Source organism: Raphanus sativus, chromosome 5 (genome assembly GCF_000801105.2).
Source record: "Raphanus sativus cultivar WK10039 chromosome 5, ASM80110v3, whole genome shotgun sequence".
Lineage (NCBI taxonomy): Eukaryota > Viridiplantae > Streptophyta > Magnoliopsida > Brassicales > Brassicaceae > Raphanus > Raphanus sativus.
Genome location: NC_079515.1, coordinates 6553576 through 6571144, shown reverse-complemented (window position 1 = coordinate 6571144; position 17569 = coordinate 6553576). Strand labels below are relative to the sequence as shown.

The 17569-nt window shown below is 34.5% G+C and overlaps 2 protein-coding genes across 6 annotated transcripts; both read right to left on the bottom strand.

Annotated features, from left to right (window-relative positions):
* Positions 1–11235: 11235 nt before the first annotated feature.
* Positions 11236–12248, bottom strand: LOC108859213 (uncharacterized). The gene has a single exon (XM_018633092.2). The coding sequence runs from the start codon at positions 12028–12030 to the stop codon at positions 11401–11403; it is 630 nt and encodes a 209-aa protein (XP_018488594.1). The 5' UTR covers positions 12031–12248; the 3' UTR covers positions 11236–11400.
* LOC108859209 (cell division cycle protein 27 homolog A) lies at positions 11822–17448 on the bottom strand. 5 transcript variants are annotated; one of them, XM_057010842.1, is made up of 17 exons: positions 17211–17448; positions 16794–16866; positions 16578–16684; positions 16416–16462; positions 16140–16237; positions 15709–16010; positions 15436–15555; positions 15117–15264; positions 14767–14945; positions 14621–14686; positions 14359–14478; positions 14051–14127; positions 13710–13841; positions 13405–13624; positions 13004–13285; positions 12821–12890; positions 11822–11957 (listed from the first exon to the last, which is right to left on the bottom strand). In XM_057010842.1, exons 1-16 carry the CDS (start codon positions 17313–17315, stop codon positions 12834–12836), a joined length of 2133 nt encoding a protein of 710 aa, XP_056866822.1. In that variant the 5' UTR covers positions 17316–17448; the 3' UTR covers positions 11822–11957; positions 12821–12833. The 5 variants fall into 5 exon arrangements, with proteins under 5 accessions (XP_056866822.1, XP_056866821.1, XP_056866823.1 ...); XM_057010841.1 differs by lacking the exon at positions 11822–11957 and having other exon boundaries at positions 12675–12890; XM_057010843.1 differs by lacking the exon at positions 11822–11957 and having other exon boundaries at positions 12675–12890; positions 13710–13829; positions 17211–17447.
* Between the last annotated feature and the right edge of the window lie 121 nt (positions 17449–17569).

Here is a 17569-nt window from a genome sequence, read left to right as displayed (position 1 = left end):
AATGCTTAGGACAGAACATACATTCGATTAGTTCTTGAGCCATGCATTTATCATTCGACCATTGTGATTGATTTTCATTCATATTGCTTGATCTCATTTAAAATAATGATTGATCCTTATTCAAAATTCTAAAGGGCTTGGAAACCCTATATGAAATTATATACATATATATAGTCAATCCAAATATGAATTATAATTAAAAGGATCACTAGATGCAGTGATCAATTGATCATTGTCATACTAGAATTTCTTAAAAGCAATTATATTATATGATTTGGGGGAAGCCTTATTAAATTATTATTAAATCATATAAATTAAATCATATAAATTATGGCTTGATGCTTGAAAGCAATGTTAAATATTCAGATGTTGAAAATCATCTTGAAATCTAAATCTTGGTGACTATATCTAAATTTCTCACTTTTGAGATAGATACAAGGCAATTTTCTTAATCATATGTCATCACCTTACTGAAAGTCTCAATGATCAATATCTCACTATTGAGAATCCTCTGGACCTTTGGATAGAACTGAAATCCAGATATGATCACCATAATACGGTGCTATTACCAAAGGTCCTATATGATTTGAGGGACCTAAAGACCCAAGACTATAAGTATGTGGATGAGTATAACTCGGCTCTATTCATGATAGTCTCAAAGTTGAAACTGTGTGGAGAGACTATCACATATGCTGACATATTAGAGAAGAAATTCTCTACATTCCACAAGCAATGTTTTGCTTCAGCAATAATACCGAGAAAATGGTTTCTCCACATATGCAAATTTAATCTATTGTTTGTTGCTTGCTAAGCAAAACAATGAGTTACTCATGAGGAATAGTGAGATGAGGCCTCCTGGATCTTAAGGCATTGCCTAAGGCACATACGGCCACAGAGCCAAATGAAAGAGTCAAACCATGGCCATGTGAAAGGCCATGAAAGATGGCAAGGGTGTGCGTGGATATCACCCACAGTCACTCCATAGTCGAGGCCGAGGCCAAGGTTATCAACCTAGCCGTGGGTATAAGTCCGATTTTAATACCCATGCCACAACCAAATTTGCTCATTGGTCCAACCGATGTAGAACTCCCAAACACTTTATTGAACTCTACCAGGAGAGCATAAAGGGATAAAACCCTATGACCCATTGGGTCCATCTAGATGGTGCGAATAATTTCGACCATAAGAATGATGATCAACTAGAATACGAGACTTCATATTGCCTTAATAAAGGCCAATTAGATTTCGACATTATTTTACTTTGTCTTTGTTCTCTATAATGGACCAAGCCACATTATATTAAGAGACAAAAGATATTTTTCAAGGTCATGGCTAGTCCAACCTCATGATGCTTAAAGGCACACATCTGAAAAATCTCTGATGCATTACATTCCCCATAAATCAAAGTGGAATTTATCAAAGTTTCAAAGACATTCATATGAATGGTCTACATATTGAAACTATGGGCAAAGGAAAGAAAGGATTCCTTATGATTTATTAAAATGCCCAAGGCCAAAGGAAAGTCCTAGAGACTACCTACTTTATCTATAGGCCTTCTTTGAGCCAAGATAAATATGATTGTGGGTTAATACCCCAAATCACTTTCCAAAGAGTTCAGAGAAGCCTTTATAAGTATGGCACGACATGCTCGGCCATCTAGGCTCTATTATGATGCATAAAATACTCTTGAACTCAACTGGACATTCCTTGAAAGAAAGGAAAAGAGGTCCGACCAAGGCATTGCCTAAAAGGTATTATATTCACCCTGTAAGACCCATTGAATTAAGAAGAAAATATGGTTTCCAACAATGGGCAAAAAGAATAAGAGTACCTAAATTAAAATCGCCTAAGTGGTCGAAACTACATTCTCTATTGATCTAGAGATCAATATGATAATAGGCAAATAGCCAGGGCAATCATAATCATGTTTGATTGACCCACGAAACTTATCACTTAGATGGCATTACCATACATAGCCATCTGAATTATGATGCAAAGATTTAAAAGAGCACAAAAGCTATCCCATAAGATCTCACGTTTGTGCAATTTATATCTATGCACAAGGGAATTTATTGTCCCAAGCACCACGAATTAGAGTATGTTCATGAGGGGGAGTGAGGACAAATCCCATGATACATGACCATACTAAAATTCGTGAAACATGGTCCACAACCATATTACATATTGGTTGAATTTGATATAAAGACCATTACTTATAAGGTTTAAAATTTACCTATAAGGTTCAAAATCTAAAAGTCCATATGCTTGGGGACATCATGAGTTATAAAAGATTAACTTGCATCAGGCCATAGATATTATATCAGGCCATATAAGTGATAATAAATATCCCCACCTCAGACTAATACGGGTCATGAGTCCAGACATATATAATATTAAGATATTATGAATTAAGATATTATGAATGAATCCACCACAAATATATAAGACATCTAAAGATCATATGATCTTAGAATCTCATAAGGAGGATTGGGAATATATGTTGGATATATATTATGAATATACTTTCTCCATAAATTTAAAAGAAACCTTGAGCCAAAAATGGGTGATTTAATCATAGGCCAAGGAACAAGGATTACATAGAGTTTATGAATCCCAATATCCAACATTTGAAAGGAGAAGTAGTAAGCTGGTAAAGAATGGTATTAACCATCATTGTCTTGGCAAAGATCCTCGGACTAGAAAAGATTTATAGACGTCCATATGCTAAAAATGATAGCAAAATAAAATGCCAGACACATTGACCCGAGAAAGAATGACTATGTCATCCCAGCTTAGCACCACACGGTTTTGATGTCTTAAAGACACAACCAAGTTGCTACAGAGTCTAATATAAGACCGAATTGGTTCCAAAGATAAAAGACCTCGGAAATTAAAGAAAGGTGCAAAAGAAACCGAGGTCATAGAGTTCCAGACAAGGCCGAAATGGCTATGCCGTCAGTATCAACACTTGGGGTTCGGGACGCCGGGCCTCATGGTACTGAAGGCATTGATAATGATGAGATCTCGTGAATTATTTGATGTCTGGAAGGAAACCATATATATATAAATGTATCGACACATACATTCATAGAAAAAGCGTGAATATGTAGCACATGAATAATGAATCGAGGATCATGAACCCACGCAAGAGTACTCATAAATATGAATAAAGAAAGAAACGTGGGGTTTCTAAAGTGACAGATAAAGGCGTATTGAATTGGCCATGAATATGTAAACGCCATATGATGCCCAGTGAATAAATAAATCCTGAAAGAAGGATAAATCGTGAGACAGACCAAGAGAGGTCTATATAATCCAAAGTGGTGGATAATACTACATATGTCACTACATATAATGTCTGGAAGAAATCAAAAGATGTAGTATGTTATATATATGATTCACTGGATGATGATAATATTAATGGTACCTAAAAGGTTTACCAAAATGTACTGAGCTCAGAATCATAAGATGAGAAAAGAAGTTTTCATGAACAGCATTTTCCTAAAGCTGTCCATGGACTGAATTAAATTGCTACATGTAAGCAAATGAAAAGGTTCTATAAGAACAATTCAAATCAGTCCATAGAGGAATTTTAAAATTCCTTGTGTTATACTAACCAGCTTAAGATAAGGTTAAATGGTTATTCATCAAACCTTAGAAAGGTTATAGACCATCACCACAAATTAGCCAAATTTGGTAATGCTTATGGTTGGTCAAAATTCTCAGCATGAACCAACCAAGTTGTGGTATGAATGAATAAGCTATCATAAAGATAAGCTATAAGATTAAAATTCATCTTTGAACAAAAGGTGTAGGACCACATTATGTGACCAAACGGGTCCGACCATATTATAAGATTTGGTCCATGATAAAGCTGTAGATCATGGATGTCACTAGACATAAATTTGAGGATCAATTAGATCAATTCTATGTCATGACTGTGTCCGGCCTAGATCAGTCCAATCGTCCATATATATATGTGTACGAATTGTCGGCACACTAAGACTGCAAAATGTCTTAGATCGATCATAGATAAACTATGGATATAAGGATCATGATCTAACAGACATGACCTATGTATAAAGTTGCCTATGGCAAATAATATTATACTCATAAAGCTAAGGCATGTCCATAAGTCCTAAAGAGCTAAGTAGCTCATACTTGATATAATGATGATCCATATTAAATAAAGGATCTAAAGTATTAGCCAGCCAATATTATGGAAAGGCATATAAGAGTGATTTGGTCAAGGACCATAATCAAAACGACCAGAGTATAAAATAGTACATTTTATCTAAAGTAGTAAAATGGTCGATATCAAAGTGGTACATTTTCTAAAGTACCATCAGGATTCTAAGAGACATGATATGTCCGAACAATACAAGATTGTTCTCCATGAACATCTGTTCAGCAAATGATGTTCAAATCAGGGGGAGTAGTATGTGTTGTACTCTTTTTCCTTAACTATGGTTTTATCCCAATGGGTTTTCCTAGTAAGGTTTTAATGAGGCAACATTAAGCATATTATGAACTCATATGGTTATGGCATCCAAGGGGGAGTGTTATAAACCATTGTGTGGATGGACCATAACCAAGTACTTAACCAAGTACTAGACAAGTCCAACAAGTACAAGAGGAAGTGCAAGGAGGTTTACATCCGGTCTACATCGGTTCATCTACAAACCGGTCCGAGATTAGAAGATTCAGTCAACCTCGTTATCATCACCTTGACCAAGTCTTCATGTATGACATCAATATAGTCAAGAGTATTAATGTGTAGATTTACTTCCTTGTAAAGCATTTGTAAACCCTTGTACAAACCACTATATAATGTGGTGTTGGTTAATGAGAAATACACACAACATTCCTCACAATTCACTCTCCACATTTCAGACAGTTTATAACATTTCTCTATTTTTTTCTGAAAAATAATTTACAAGACAATTGTTTTTACGTTTTTAAATCAAGCAATGTACAAGACAATTTCCATTCTGAGAAATCTTTTTTTAATGCTTACTTTTATTCATCTTCTTCTTGGAAAGATACGTTTCCAAATACAAGATTGACAAAATAAATACAACTGAATAAAAGACAGAGTACAAGTTAATCAGAGATGAAAGAGAACCACGTCTGAAGCAGAAAAAGAGATGATAAAAATCCTTTTAGAGGTGAAAGTGACAAAACAAAAGATGAAGAAACCAAAGATGAAAAAGCGAACTTCTCTCCTTCCACAAAGCGTACAGCCCAGCCTGAAAGGTCAACTTATAAACAGTTTGAAGTTTACTATTTGACGAAGCAGATTGAATCCAAATCACCGCGAAGTCAGTAGGAGGGTTAATAATCTCTTGCATGAAGAAAGAGTCCCAAACTTCTTTTGAGAAACAACAATTGAAGAAGAGATGGTCTCTTGATTCATCCGACACACACAAAGTAAACATTTTGAAGATACATTTAAACCCCAATTCCGAAGTCTGTTCTTTGTTGGTGACCTATTCCGAACCTTTATTCAAGTCAGAAAAGCATGTTTCAGAGTACGATACTTAGAGGAGTTAGACGGGTGAAGCAAATCATTTTCTTTTTTTTTTTGACATGAGAACTTATGGTCTAAGGGTTTGCAAGAAATACTCGATAATTTTTTTCTAAAATCTGGCAAAGCCATCAAACATTCAACTTTTGCTAAACCAGTTGAACCCCTGAAGTATATGACGTAACCTCAAAATTTAAACCATTTCAAATGACGGTAATTATATTATATTTTATACAACCTCAAGAAAATAGTTTATCCAAAATATCATCATATTAGAACTCTATCGTTTAGCAAGTTTTAAGACATTTCCGAAAACATACAAAATAATGGTTGAATTAGCTAAAGCCTAAACAGTAAAAAAAGGTAACATTCATCTATATTCTATTTATTATAGAGTAACACCTTTAATGCAAAATTCCTTATTCTATTTTAGAGAAAATTAAAAAAAATATATATAGTGTAATTGAAGATGGTCTTAGAGTAAAAAAGTAATATTATTCTATTTTCTATTTTATAATAGAGTAATTCTATTATATAGTAGCACTATTGAAGCAAAAACTACTCTATATAATAGAATCAATCTATTTAAAAAAATAATTATAAAGAAAAAACTAGAATGTCATTGGAAATGGTCTACTTATGGTACAATGTAACTTAGATTTGTATTTATTATACAAATAATTGCGTCAAATAACATGCTTAATGAAGCCACATAAATAAGAAAGGAACATGCAGAAACTTCCTTTTCAGTACTTAAAAAAATCTAAATAGATGTTTTTTTGGCTAACATAATCTAAATAGATGTTACACAATGAAAAATAAGTTTTTATTTGACTCCTAGTTATTTGTTGATACTGGCAGAGATTGTTGTTTTATGACTAAAGCGTTCAAATAGTGAAACCCAACGAGAGAGTTTCATATCTAGGCGTTCAAATATTAAACATAAAAGTTGAAAAGGAAAGTTAAAGAAAAAGGTCGAAACGAAAAAAATAATAAAAAGGTTTCTTTCTCCTTTCTTTTGCAGTAAGGAAAGAGCCAAACAGCTTGCATCATTGCATGCAACCATAGTCATTTTTTGATAGAAGTTCTTTTCTTGTTACTTGCACGGTTATATATATCATTTCCAGGTATTTGAGCAGCCTTCTTAACAGCATCTTTCACGCTTTTACACCAAAAAAACTCACCAAAGAGTAGTTTTTACTCTTTGTGTAATAATCATATATTCATATATAAAGAGCTAAGTGAATGGCCCTTTCCAGTAATCACTGGACCTCTATAGAGATTTATAAGCTATTAAGTTAGGTATATGCAGACGAGGGTCCCGAAAATAATATATAAACACATCAAGTATTTCTTATTTGGAAATGTTGAACACAAACAAACAAACAAACAAACTGAACGAGAGCACTCCGACATAATTAATCTTATTAGATTTACTATGACACAACGTAACATAACTAAAAAAGGTAACATCAGATTACCACCATTGTTTATTATTTGTAAACACCAAAAACTCTCTTACGCAATTTCTTTTTGAGTTATCATCGGTGCATAGATTTTGGTATTAATTGGCTGAAATTTCTATAGATTTCTATAAGCAATTAGAGGGATCAGCCCGTCGGCAAAAGCATGAATGTTCGTTGCCAAAGAATCCTACGACGGTACATTTGCACTGACGATAGCGTATTGTTTTTGTTTCGTTGTTTGAACGCATTTCTTTGAAGCATTTCTTATTTCCGTGCCATCCGCAGACTCCATCAGAGAAATTGACATTATCCCAACAGTCAGTGTCTCTAGCGTCTCCCTCTATTTATTTTTGTCAACCAAAATATATTGTTAGGTTATACAAAAAATATTTAGTAGTACAACGATTGACAATTAAGCCGTGTTCTAGACTTGCTCTTGGTTTGTTTCCTTTTTCTTTCAAACACCATTTCTGTTGTTAGCAATCAATAATAAATAAAAAGAATATTATGTTACCTTTACCATGACTCAGAATGTAAAATATGAAAACACAAGAAACCATAAACAAAGTAGTACACCTCATGATTTCAAAATTTGGTGTCTCTATGTAAATGGAGGAATGTATTACAACTTTTTTTGTTGTCTATGACACTTGTAATATATAGGTATATATATTAAATCCAGAGTAATATATATATAATTTTCTGGATTAAATTTGAGAGAAATAAACACAAGGATGAGACCAGTCAACATGATCGGCGGAATAGGTACATTCAATTTTAGAATCATCATTTTTAGTATATTTGAATATTTAATTTCCGATTTTCTTTTAGTTTTATCTTTCATTTTCTCTTTGATATGAAGGATTAATTAAAAGAAAAAAATATTATAATGCAATTAGAAAATAAAGCTCTTTTTTTGCAACACTGGCACTATATCATTTTCTTTGTTTTATTACGCAAAAAGGACTATTAGTTAGATATTCCATTATTTTATTTTTATTTTACGAAAAAACATAGATATTCCATTATTCTGTGCAAAATTTCTGATTTTATTATACGTTATATCAAATCGTTCGATTCCAGTAATTCTATCTTTTTGAAAACCCTTTTTTGAAACACTTCCAGTAATTCTATCTAAATCTCGATTTTGATGCAAAATCATAATTCATGATCTCCAACCAAGAAATGTTTTTGTAATGCAAAACAATGATTTATAGTGATTCTATTATTTCAACTTTTAAATCGTGATTCATCAATAACGATACAATTTTTGTTAGTGATTAATTTCATTTTGCACTGATACGTAAATGAACTCATATATAGTTTATAATCCCAATATTCGTATCGTAAAAAAAGTTCAAATATTGACTTGAATTCCTACTTTTTGGATTTAGGAAATTTTCAAGCTTTAACACAAACTTCTACTAAAGATATTTGATTAGACTTTTTAATAAACCTAGTAAATCAAAGGTTGTAGCAAGCATGAAAAAAATGAGAAGACCTTGGTATCTAAATATTTAATAATACAGAAGAAAAAAAATCCGGAATCAGAAACACAGTCAATGAATACATGGTACTTGACGAATAGAGTGCATAGCATCTCCGTATCCGAAGGTTATGTGGATCCAATAACTGTCCCTCTTATCGAGTTATGAAATCTCAAGTTTTTGGTTCTTGGACAATATCGTTTGGTCGGCAAGGCAGTAGCGATAAGTCGTGGTTTGGGTGTAAGAGGTGGAGGTTATCGTTTGGCGAGCTATGGCAGCAGCGATAAATCCCAAGCATGAGCCTATGCTTAATTCTAAAGTTTGCTGAGTTGAGTTGTTTAATGCTCATGTTTAGTTGGTAATCGTATAGTTGGGTCTTATAATGTTTAAGTTATTTGTTCATGCAAGTTACCCCTGTGTGGGTTTAAGTTGCCCCTGTATGCAGTACCGTGCAAACACTTTAGGAGGTCTAAAGCAAAAAAAAAGTTAAGCATTTATTCTTATAGTTTTAAATTAACAGTAATATTCATAATTTAAGTTGAGACAATATATAATTTCTAAAAAAAGATATATAAAAAATATCTTACATAAACATTCTTTTTTCTTCATACACCAATTTTTATAAACTTAAAAAAAAAATCACAGAAAACAAATTTGTGGCAGAAAAAAATAAATATTTAAAGAAACCTTTAAAAATATATGTTGCAAAACATTAGAAGTTTAGGTTACACAGTAGTATTAATAATTTATTTCTTTTACATACAGAAAATTTTATTGAAAAAAAGAATCTAAATAGTAGAAAACAATGTGTGGCAAAAGAAAATCTTAATAACCTTTAAAATATATTTTCTAAAATATAGGAATTCTAGGTAACAACTGTAGAAACATTGACTGATATCCGAACTTACGTTGACAGCCTCGTACAAAAACTATTTTACCAGTATACCATAAATAAGTTATTGATTATGGGGGTCCTAAAATCTATATATTATTTGGGGACCTAAGACACATGCCTTTTTCTTTAAACCACAAGCACGGCTCTGCCTGTATGGACTCTAGATGCTGCTTTTTTTGTGAGCTCTTGTATTAAAACTGGTATTTCACTTTGGAATGAGTTTCATCAGATGGGAGAAAGAAAAAAGAATACATGGTACTTGATACACAAACCGTACGAAATGACCGGCATCAAGAATCCAAGATTGCAAAGATACGTCTTCGTGTGGATAAAGAAACAAAGATAGCCAACAAAAGAAAAGCGTTCTAAAGCCGCAATGTTTTTGTTACAAACGTGTTTTAACTCATTTGTTCCTAATTTTACAATTAGTTAAAGAAAATAGTATCTTAAATGTCCATTTTCCAAAGAGTTATTCTTGGGTTCACTAGAGGTGAACCTAGGCTCACCAACCAATAGCAATCAAGCTTTTCATAACTAATATCTTTTAAAAAAAGAAATAAAATATTGTCAAGTTATATTATGTTTTTAAAATAAATAAAATAAAAATAAATAAAAATAATAGTAGTTACAAAAAATGATTTAAAAAATATACTTTTAACATTTAAAAAAAAAAACTCTAAACCCTAAACCCTTGATTGTACCCTAAACCTTTGGGTATATGCTAAACCCTTAGATAATCTTAAACTCTAAACCCTAAACTCTAGTATAAGCAAAAAAAAATTAGATATTTTAACGCCGTCATCGAAATACTAAACCCTAAATCCTAAACTCTAAACCTTAAACTAGGACTGAACAAAAAATCGGAACCAGAAAAACCGAACCGAACCCGATTCGAAAAAGTAGTACCGAACCCGAACCGAAATTGATTAAATATCCGAACGGGTTCAAAATTTCGGTATTTAAAGAACCGAAACCAAACCCGATCCGAACCGAAGTATTTTGGGTACCCGAATGTATCCGAAATAAATTTATATACTTAAATATATAAATTATTTTTATATATAATGTATATTAAAAATATTAAAAATATATAAGATACCTTTAAGTTTTCCAAAATACTCGAAAAATATATGCAAATAGTCAAAAGTAAATATTTAAAATAGCTAAAGTATACTGAAAACACTAAAAATAGTTAAATATCTATTGATTTTTTATCCAAATATTCAAAGAAAACCAATTTATATGTTAAATTAAGGTATTTTGACATATATGTTATGAAAAATTATATGTAATATATTATCTTTCTTATAGATTTTGAAAATTTAAAATATATAATGAATTTTGAAAATTTAAAAACATTTTAAATGGGTTATCCGAACACAAACTGAACCCGCAAAGATCCGAACCGAACCCGAACCAAAATTTAGAAATATCCGAATGGGGCTGAAATCTTTGACCCCGAAACCCGAATGGACTGAACCGAAACCCGAATGGGTACCCGAACGCCCAGCCCTACCCTAAACCTTTGGATAAATCCTAAATTTTTTTAGGATTAAGGATTTGGTATTTTTAAGATTTAGTGTTTAATGTTTTAATTTAGAGTTTAGAATTTAAAGTTTAGAGTTTAGTGTTTTGATGACGAAATTAAAATATTTTTAAATTTTCTTTTGCATATATTACTATTTTTATTTATTTTTAACATTTTTATTTTAAAAAACATAATATAACATGATAATATTTTGTTTCCTTATTTAAAAGATATCAATTGTGAAATGAGTAATTCTTATTGGTTGGGTAAACCTCTATGTTCACTCTAGGGGTGAACCCAAGAATAAGTCTTTTCCAAACTAATGTAGAGAATGGCCACATAATAACTTTTTTATTCATAATGGTAAATCTAATTTCATCAAGAAATGAGAAGAAAATCCCCAACCCTCGCACCAAAAATATTATTACAACTTCAGAGTACCAAATTAGCAGAATAGAGAGAAATTATTTAGGAAGAGAAATGAAAAAGAAGATTTGTTATTTAGGTGAGAACTCAATCTTCTTTTGCTGATTCAAGTTCTTGTAAAACTTCACTATAAACTCCTCGGCTGCTTTGTCCACATGTCCGTTGGCCACGTCACCATCTTCCGCTAACGGGAACGGTGAGTCAGTCACACGTAAAGGTCTCACTGACTGAGAACTCCGTCCAAACCCGGGCAAGTTATAAGGAGACAACGACGCCGTCAAAGCCTCGACCGACAAAGCCTGCGTCTTACTGCCGCCTTCTTGAACTCCTGCGCCGTTGAGCAGCTCCAGCACGGCTAAGGAGGCGGAGGTATCGTCGTCGAGGGTCGGTGGCGCTTGACCACACGCGAAGAGACCACCAATGTGGTGACTCTTCTTCTTGAAAGCGGCCATGTTAAAGGGGAATGAGTAGTTTGGAGTGTCGTTGCAGCTAAATTCGTAGTCTTTCCTCGGCTGGGAAGCCACGGTGGAGGCCGTGGCTGGGACTCGGCGGCGGTTGTGGAAGATGAGATTCTTGCCGCGTTTGAGAGTGGCGTTAAAGTCGGCGAGGAGCTTTTGCTTTGAGATGCCTTTGTGTAACATGTACATGACAAAACGTACGATGTTAAGTAGCTTCTTGCTTAATGGTACGTTCTTCTCCATCTCTAGAGTTAGAGAGAGAATGTGAATGTTATTTATTTGTTTGGCTTTGTTTTTTTTTTTTGCTTATGGACTAAGGATCATTGTGTGTGCAGTTTATAAAGGAGGAAAGACGTAGAGACTTTTCTACAAAGAAGTACTTCAACGTGGAACATTACACACACATTTTTAATTTATGTTGTCGTTAAATAGCTTTATGTTTTTAAAAGCCAAATAATGGAAAAGAAGAAGAAAATTTGGATTTTTTAATTAACTTTTGTTGTACTTTAGATTGCACTATGAATAAAAGCCATCTATATATGGATATTCGGTCGTGATTTTGCTATATAAAATAAATTAACATACATACAAAGTTAAACAAGTTGGGTTGTATAATGACATGGTCTTCTAGTACATACGCTTTAGAACTGCATCTTTTTAAAAACGTTTTACTTTCTTGTAGGAATTGAATAAAAACTATATACTATAATCAAAACTATATATTATATTGCCAATGTGGCTACTTGATCCTTTTGTCTTTAACTCTTTATATACTTACTTTCTAGTTTGAATCCTTCACCAGATAGTTACCATCGGTGTAAAGAGTACCACAAAGTTTAGGCAAAGAAGAAAGGCAAGTTTAATTCAACAACCCAACTTTATGCAAATCTCTGAAACTAGCCCTTATTTCTTAACCAGTAAGTGAAAATTAGCAAAGTTTTAGGAATATTCCTATCACAAGACTAATCGAATAAAGATGACTTTGGGGTTATACAAGAAACATAATAACTGGGTGTGTATATGCATTGTATACCTGCACAGTGATTCTAGAGATCCTCCTCTGTCTCCAACTCGTCTGGTACTATTAACCTCTCCATGCAAGCCTGTCGTCACAATGAATAAAAAAACTTCTATCAAACCCTAAACTGAAAATGTTACCATCCCAATCCAAACTCGTAAGCCAAGACAATTATTGATATGTAAGGCAATATATAACCTTGATTTTGACAGCATCAGATGTAGATGGGTTTAAATCCAACGCAATGCCGAAATTTAACACGGCCTTGTCGTATAGCTTTACTTGTTTGTAGATTTTGCCAAGCAACGCATGGACACTGCTCTCTTGAGGAGCAGAATCTTTGAGCTCTTCTAGAACTTTCAGGGCTTTGTGATAATCACCGAGGTTGGCCAATATGTTAGCCTTAAAGTACTTCGAGATCGGATTCCTAGCATCAGCAACTATAGCTTTCTCCATCATCTTCAACGCCTCATCGTTCCTCTGCAAATATTACTACAACCTTAGCATATAATCCGTGTCTTATCTTTTATCTGGAAAGTTTAAACTCCACAAGAAAATCAGAACATCACAATGTCATAAAAAGAGTAGTATATTCCAACCTTTGACTCATGCAACGCGATTCCAAAGTAACACATGATGACTGACGATCTTGGGTTTATTTGGAGAGCCAATTGAAACTGATGCTGCGCAAACTCGAATTTCTCCTGATGAATGTAGGTCATTCCAAGACCATACCATGCATTGTAGTGTCTTGTATCTATGCTCAGAGCCTTCCGGTAGCATCTCTCTGCATCCTCAAAGTCTTCCAATGCAGCAAGCCTGTGAAGCAACCGTATGGTATTTACTGTAAATGTTTGGTTAATAGCAGAGTAAGAACAGAGAAAGGCATCGCAAAGAATTGTACTCGTGCCCACAGAGGGTGTGTGCATATGTGAATCTTTCATTCAGTTGGATAGCTCTTCTAAACATCTTAAGAGCAGCTTCGTGATCTTTACGCAAACTGTAGTAGTTCCCTGAAGCACACCTGCCATTCGCATTGCTAACACAGTCATTACAGGGTGGGAAAAAGAAGTCTAAGCCAAAAGAAAACTTTGCAGTTTCAGGTTTTGAAATAAAATAGTACTAAGAGCTGGTTGGTGGTTAAAAGATGTGGGTGTCAAAGTCTGTACTCAGACGTATGTGTTTGATCATGTCGGTTTCTTGAAACAAAGCTTGAAGAGGTAATGAAGATTCTAAGAAGGATACCATGATTCTGGAGATAGGCGGTCAATTGCAATCAGCTCTTGCGCCAGATAGCCCAACCTCATCTCTTCTTTCAGATGCTTCAAGAACAAAGACACGAAATCACTAAGAGTAAAACTTCAACTTAGAAGTCTTATAAGTAAAACAAGGACTTCTAAGTTTTTTTTTCAGTTAGAAGTCTTGCAGGTTGGTCTAACAATCAAGCTCTGAGTGGTGGTATCGCAACAAGACAATGTTGAGAGTCAAAGTCATGGGATAATGTTTACAATGATTAGCAGGAAACTTGAAAATACTGATAAAAAACAGCTCACATAAAGAACAGTGGAGTACGTATCCATTCCCTCCAAAGCATAAGGATATTTTTGATGCGCAAGAGTAAAGACAGAGTCAGCGCTGAAGTAGTCTTGTAGCTCAACATATGCTTTTCCAACCTATGTCAAAACGTATCTCATGCCTTTTAGTAGTAAAACCAACAAAATGAAATAGAAAAAGGCGTTGATGAACTAATATGACCACTTCAAGCTGACTTAAATTTCCAATATAGCACACAGAAATACCAGTCATTTTATATACCTGCATGAGAACCCAGTGTGTATTGTATTGTTTCTCAGATAGCTTTTGATATATCAACAGAGCTTCCTGCAGTCATAGCCAGTTTTAGGCAGAGAATTCAAGTTGAACAATATAAACCACGCAGGTACATTTTCTTGATACAGTACCTGACAATTGTACATATGTAAACTCCTGTGGCCATCCCCAAGAATCTTCAGAAGGTTTAGCATTTCTGAAATTCCAGACATGAGACTGAAAGGATCTAGAGAAGATCCACGAGGGTTTGAATTTTGCTCATCATCAACAGAGCTTCCAGTGTCGTTTATAGACTGGCCTGATGTCGTTGCTGCATCGTTTACAGTAAGGGTATCAGGAAAACAAAACACACACATATGTTCGAAGTCTTAGTACCAGAGATCTCGCCTTTTCCTCAAAAGTTCTTTCGAAAACAACCAACCAGTTGATACTCTATAGAGCCGTCTAGAAGACAGAAAAGAATACTAGAAGGGAACATCACCTTCCTTGCTGCTTTGGATTCTGCATTTTCCAATCATCGAGGAAAGTGAAGGTACACCGTTTGACTCGGAAGGTGAATGATGAAACATAGGAATCTTTCTCTTTGCTGCTATTCTAGCACTCCGGCGACGCCTAGATTCTTCTGGAGCCTTCAAGATATACATAATGGGGAGATTAAGACCAATAAATCAAGTATCATTAGATCGTCACTGAAATAAGACAACCGGTTTATTCCAGCCGTAGAGCTGGAAGAAGAAGCCAGGTGGAAAAGCTTTATATCAATATATATATGCACAGAAAGCTTATTGCAGATAGACAACCTCTGATGACTCTTCTTCGCAAACAAACTTTTTTCGAGGCTCTCCATGTACAGACATCAATCCTTCCACCTCTGGACGACGCATATTCTTATAGAGCATAGGCGGCGGAACATCTAATACCTGAACGATGTAGATACTTAGAGATAAGGCAGCAGGTAATAAACATATGAAGGAAATATAGTACTTGCAATCAGAAAACTGTGAATTTTAAGCCAGTAACATTCATGAACTAGTGCGTGTTTTTTAATCTATAGCTTGATTTAAAGATATCACCTGTGGAAGCACTGGAGAAGGTGTATTCAAGTCCCATCCATTTGTATGAGAACTAGCATTACGTTGATTGTCAGTATCTGGCGGAATCTCTGCTCCAAGCTGCTTGACTTTCAGATCTTGTTGGTTCTCTCCTGGAACATGTTCTGTTTGCCATACACTGATATCTTTCGAGGCCTTATCAGAATCTATAAGCTGGTCCTTGGTTTCTCCTTCTGAGAAGTTTATTCTCTGTGGGACGTGAGTTTTCTGAAGACGCTGGGCAGCGACATTGCCGAAAACTGTTGAAGCTTCTTCAGCAACACCTGATACGTTAATGGCAGAAGTGCCATAGAAAATATATGAAATCTGCTGTCTCAGATTTCCAGCTTTAATCACCAGAAAAAAAAAACCGAAAAAAAAACAAAACAAGTCATACAGAGCTTTGGCTTTACCTAAACTACAAAGTTGTGCATATGCTTCCCAGCACAGTGGATCACATGATAATGCAATTCTAAACTGTTCTACCGAGCTGTTCTTCCTCCCAGCATATCTGGTAACAGAGAGTAACACACATCAAAAGACATAGGAAAGTTGTTCCATTTGGTAGTAAGAGAAGCAGCAAATGAATAAAGCTTTCTACAGCATCAGTATACAAAGATAGTGAAGTAGTGAACATTAAAGCATGCGAGAGTCAACAACAGAAACTTGCAGAATAAAATAGCGTTCACCTATAGATAAGACCAAGAAGATAATGCCCAGCTGCACCACCAGGAATCTGAATGTTAAAAGAGTATAGAAGTTAGTACTTTGCCATGAACAAAAGCACAAAGGATATGGAAGAACTTTTTAATTAAGAGAAGTAACAAGCAACGGGCATAGACAGTAAGTACTACTTGTTGTTCAACAGTGGACAACAATGCGGCTTCAGCCTCTCCAAGAAGATCCAATTTAAAGCATGAGAGTGCAAAGAGATACCGAGACTGCGGCGTTTTTGAACCTTTTAGATTCACAAATAAGTTTAGTAATTTCTTTTTTTTTTGAATGAATAAGTTTAGTAATTTCAAAAAGAGATGTAGAATAAGATGGGGAGAGTGTAGTTAGTTTACCTTTGAGGATATAGTATGCACTATAAGGTTGACCGTTACTTAAGTAACACCTTGCTAACAATTGCAAATTCACCTGCATAGTGAATGTGTTTTTGATCACCAGAAATGAAAGTAACATAGATCAAACAGAATCTCCAGAGGCTAATTGTAACCTATAGTTCCAGCTCACCTCAAAGCAATAACAGAGACATTGTTGACAAGTTAAAATAATCACAAAATCAACCCCAGAAATCATGATCAAATTGATCGGATCAAATTGACCTTTTTAAAAAAAAATATAATAATAATAAACCATAAGAATAAGAAAAGAGAAAAGGCTAGAAGATCGGATCAGAGTGGCAGAAATTCATGTGATCAATCAATCAATCACACGAGAAACTGAAATTGAAATTAAAAAAATATAAAGAGAATCGGAACCTCAGAGGGGAAATCAGCGAGAAGACGTTCGCAGAGGAAGATGGCATTGGAGAACATGAACTGCGTAAGGTTTTTCTCCACACTATTCACCAGTAAACTCTCCATATCTGACCGACCGACGAAACTGAACGATGACGTTTGTAGCAGCAAGCAAATCGCGCGCCGCTCAGGGTAATTTCAAAAGCCTAACCTTCTCACGCGGAGAGCGTGCCAAGCCAAGTTTTTTGTCATTACTACCCCCCTACCCACGCAGCCCTCTCGTTGATCGTGTAGCGATCGTATCAAACGATGTCGTTTCTCTCTGAATTCAATCCTGGCTTTTACTTCTGGGCTGACTACTATCAATAAGGCCCAAGTTT

Coding starts and splice junctions, on each gene's coding strand:
- LOC108859213 (XM_018633092.2), bottom strand. CDS start 12,030: ATGGAGAAGAACGTACCATTAAGCAAGAAGCTACTTAACATCGTACGT.
- LOC108859209 (XM_057010842.1), bottom strand. CDS start 17,315: ATGGAGAGTTTACTGGTGAATAGTGTGGAGAAAAACCTTACGCAGTTC. Junction 13,842..14,050: donor CGCCTATCTCCAGAATCATG/GTATCCTTCTTA, acceptor CTGTGTTAGCAA/TGCGAATGGCAGGTGTGCTT. Junction 13,625..13,709: donor CACACCCTCTGTGGGCACGA/GTACAATTCTTT, acceptor GTTGCTTCACAG/GCTTGCTGCATTGGAAGACT.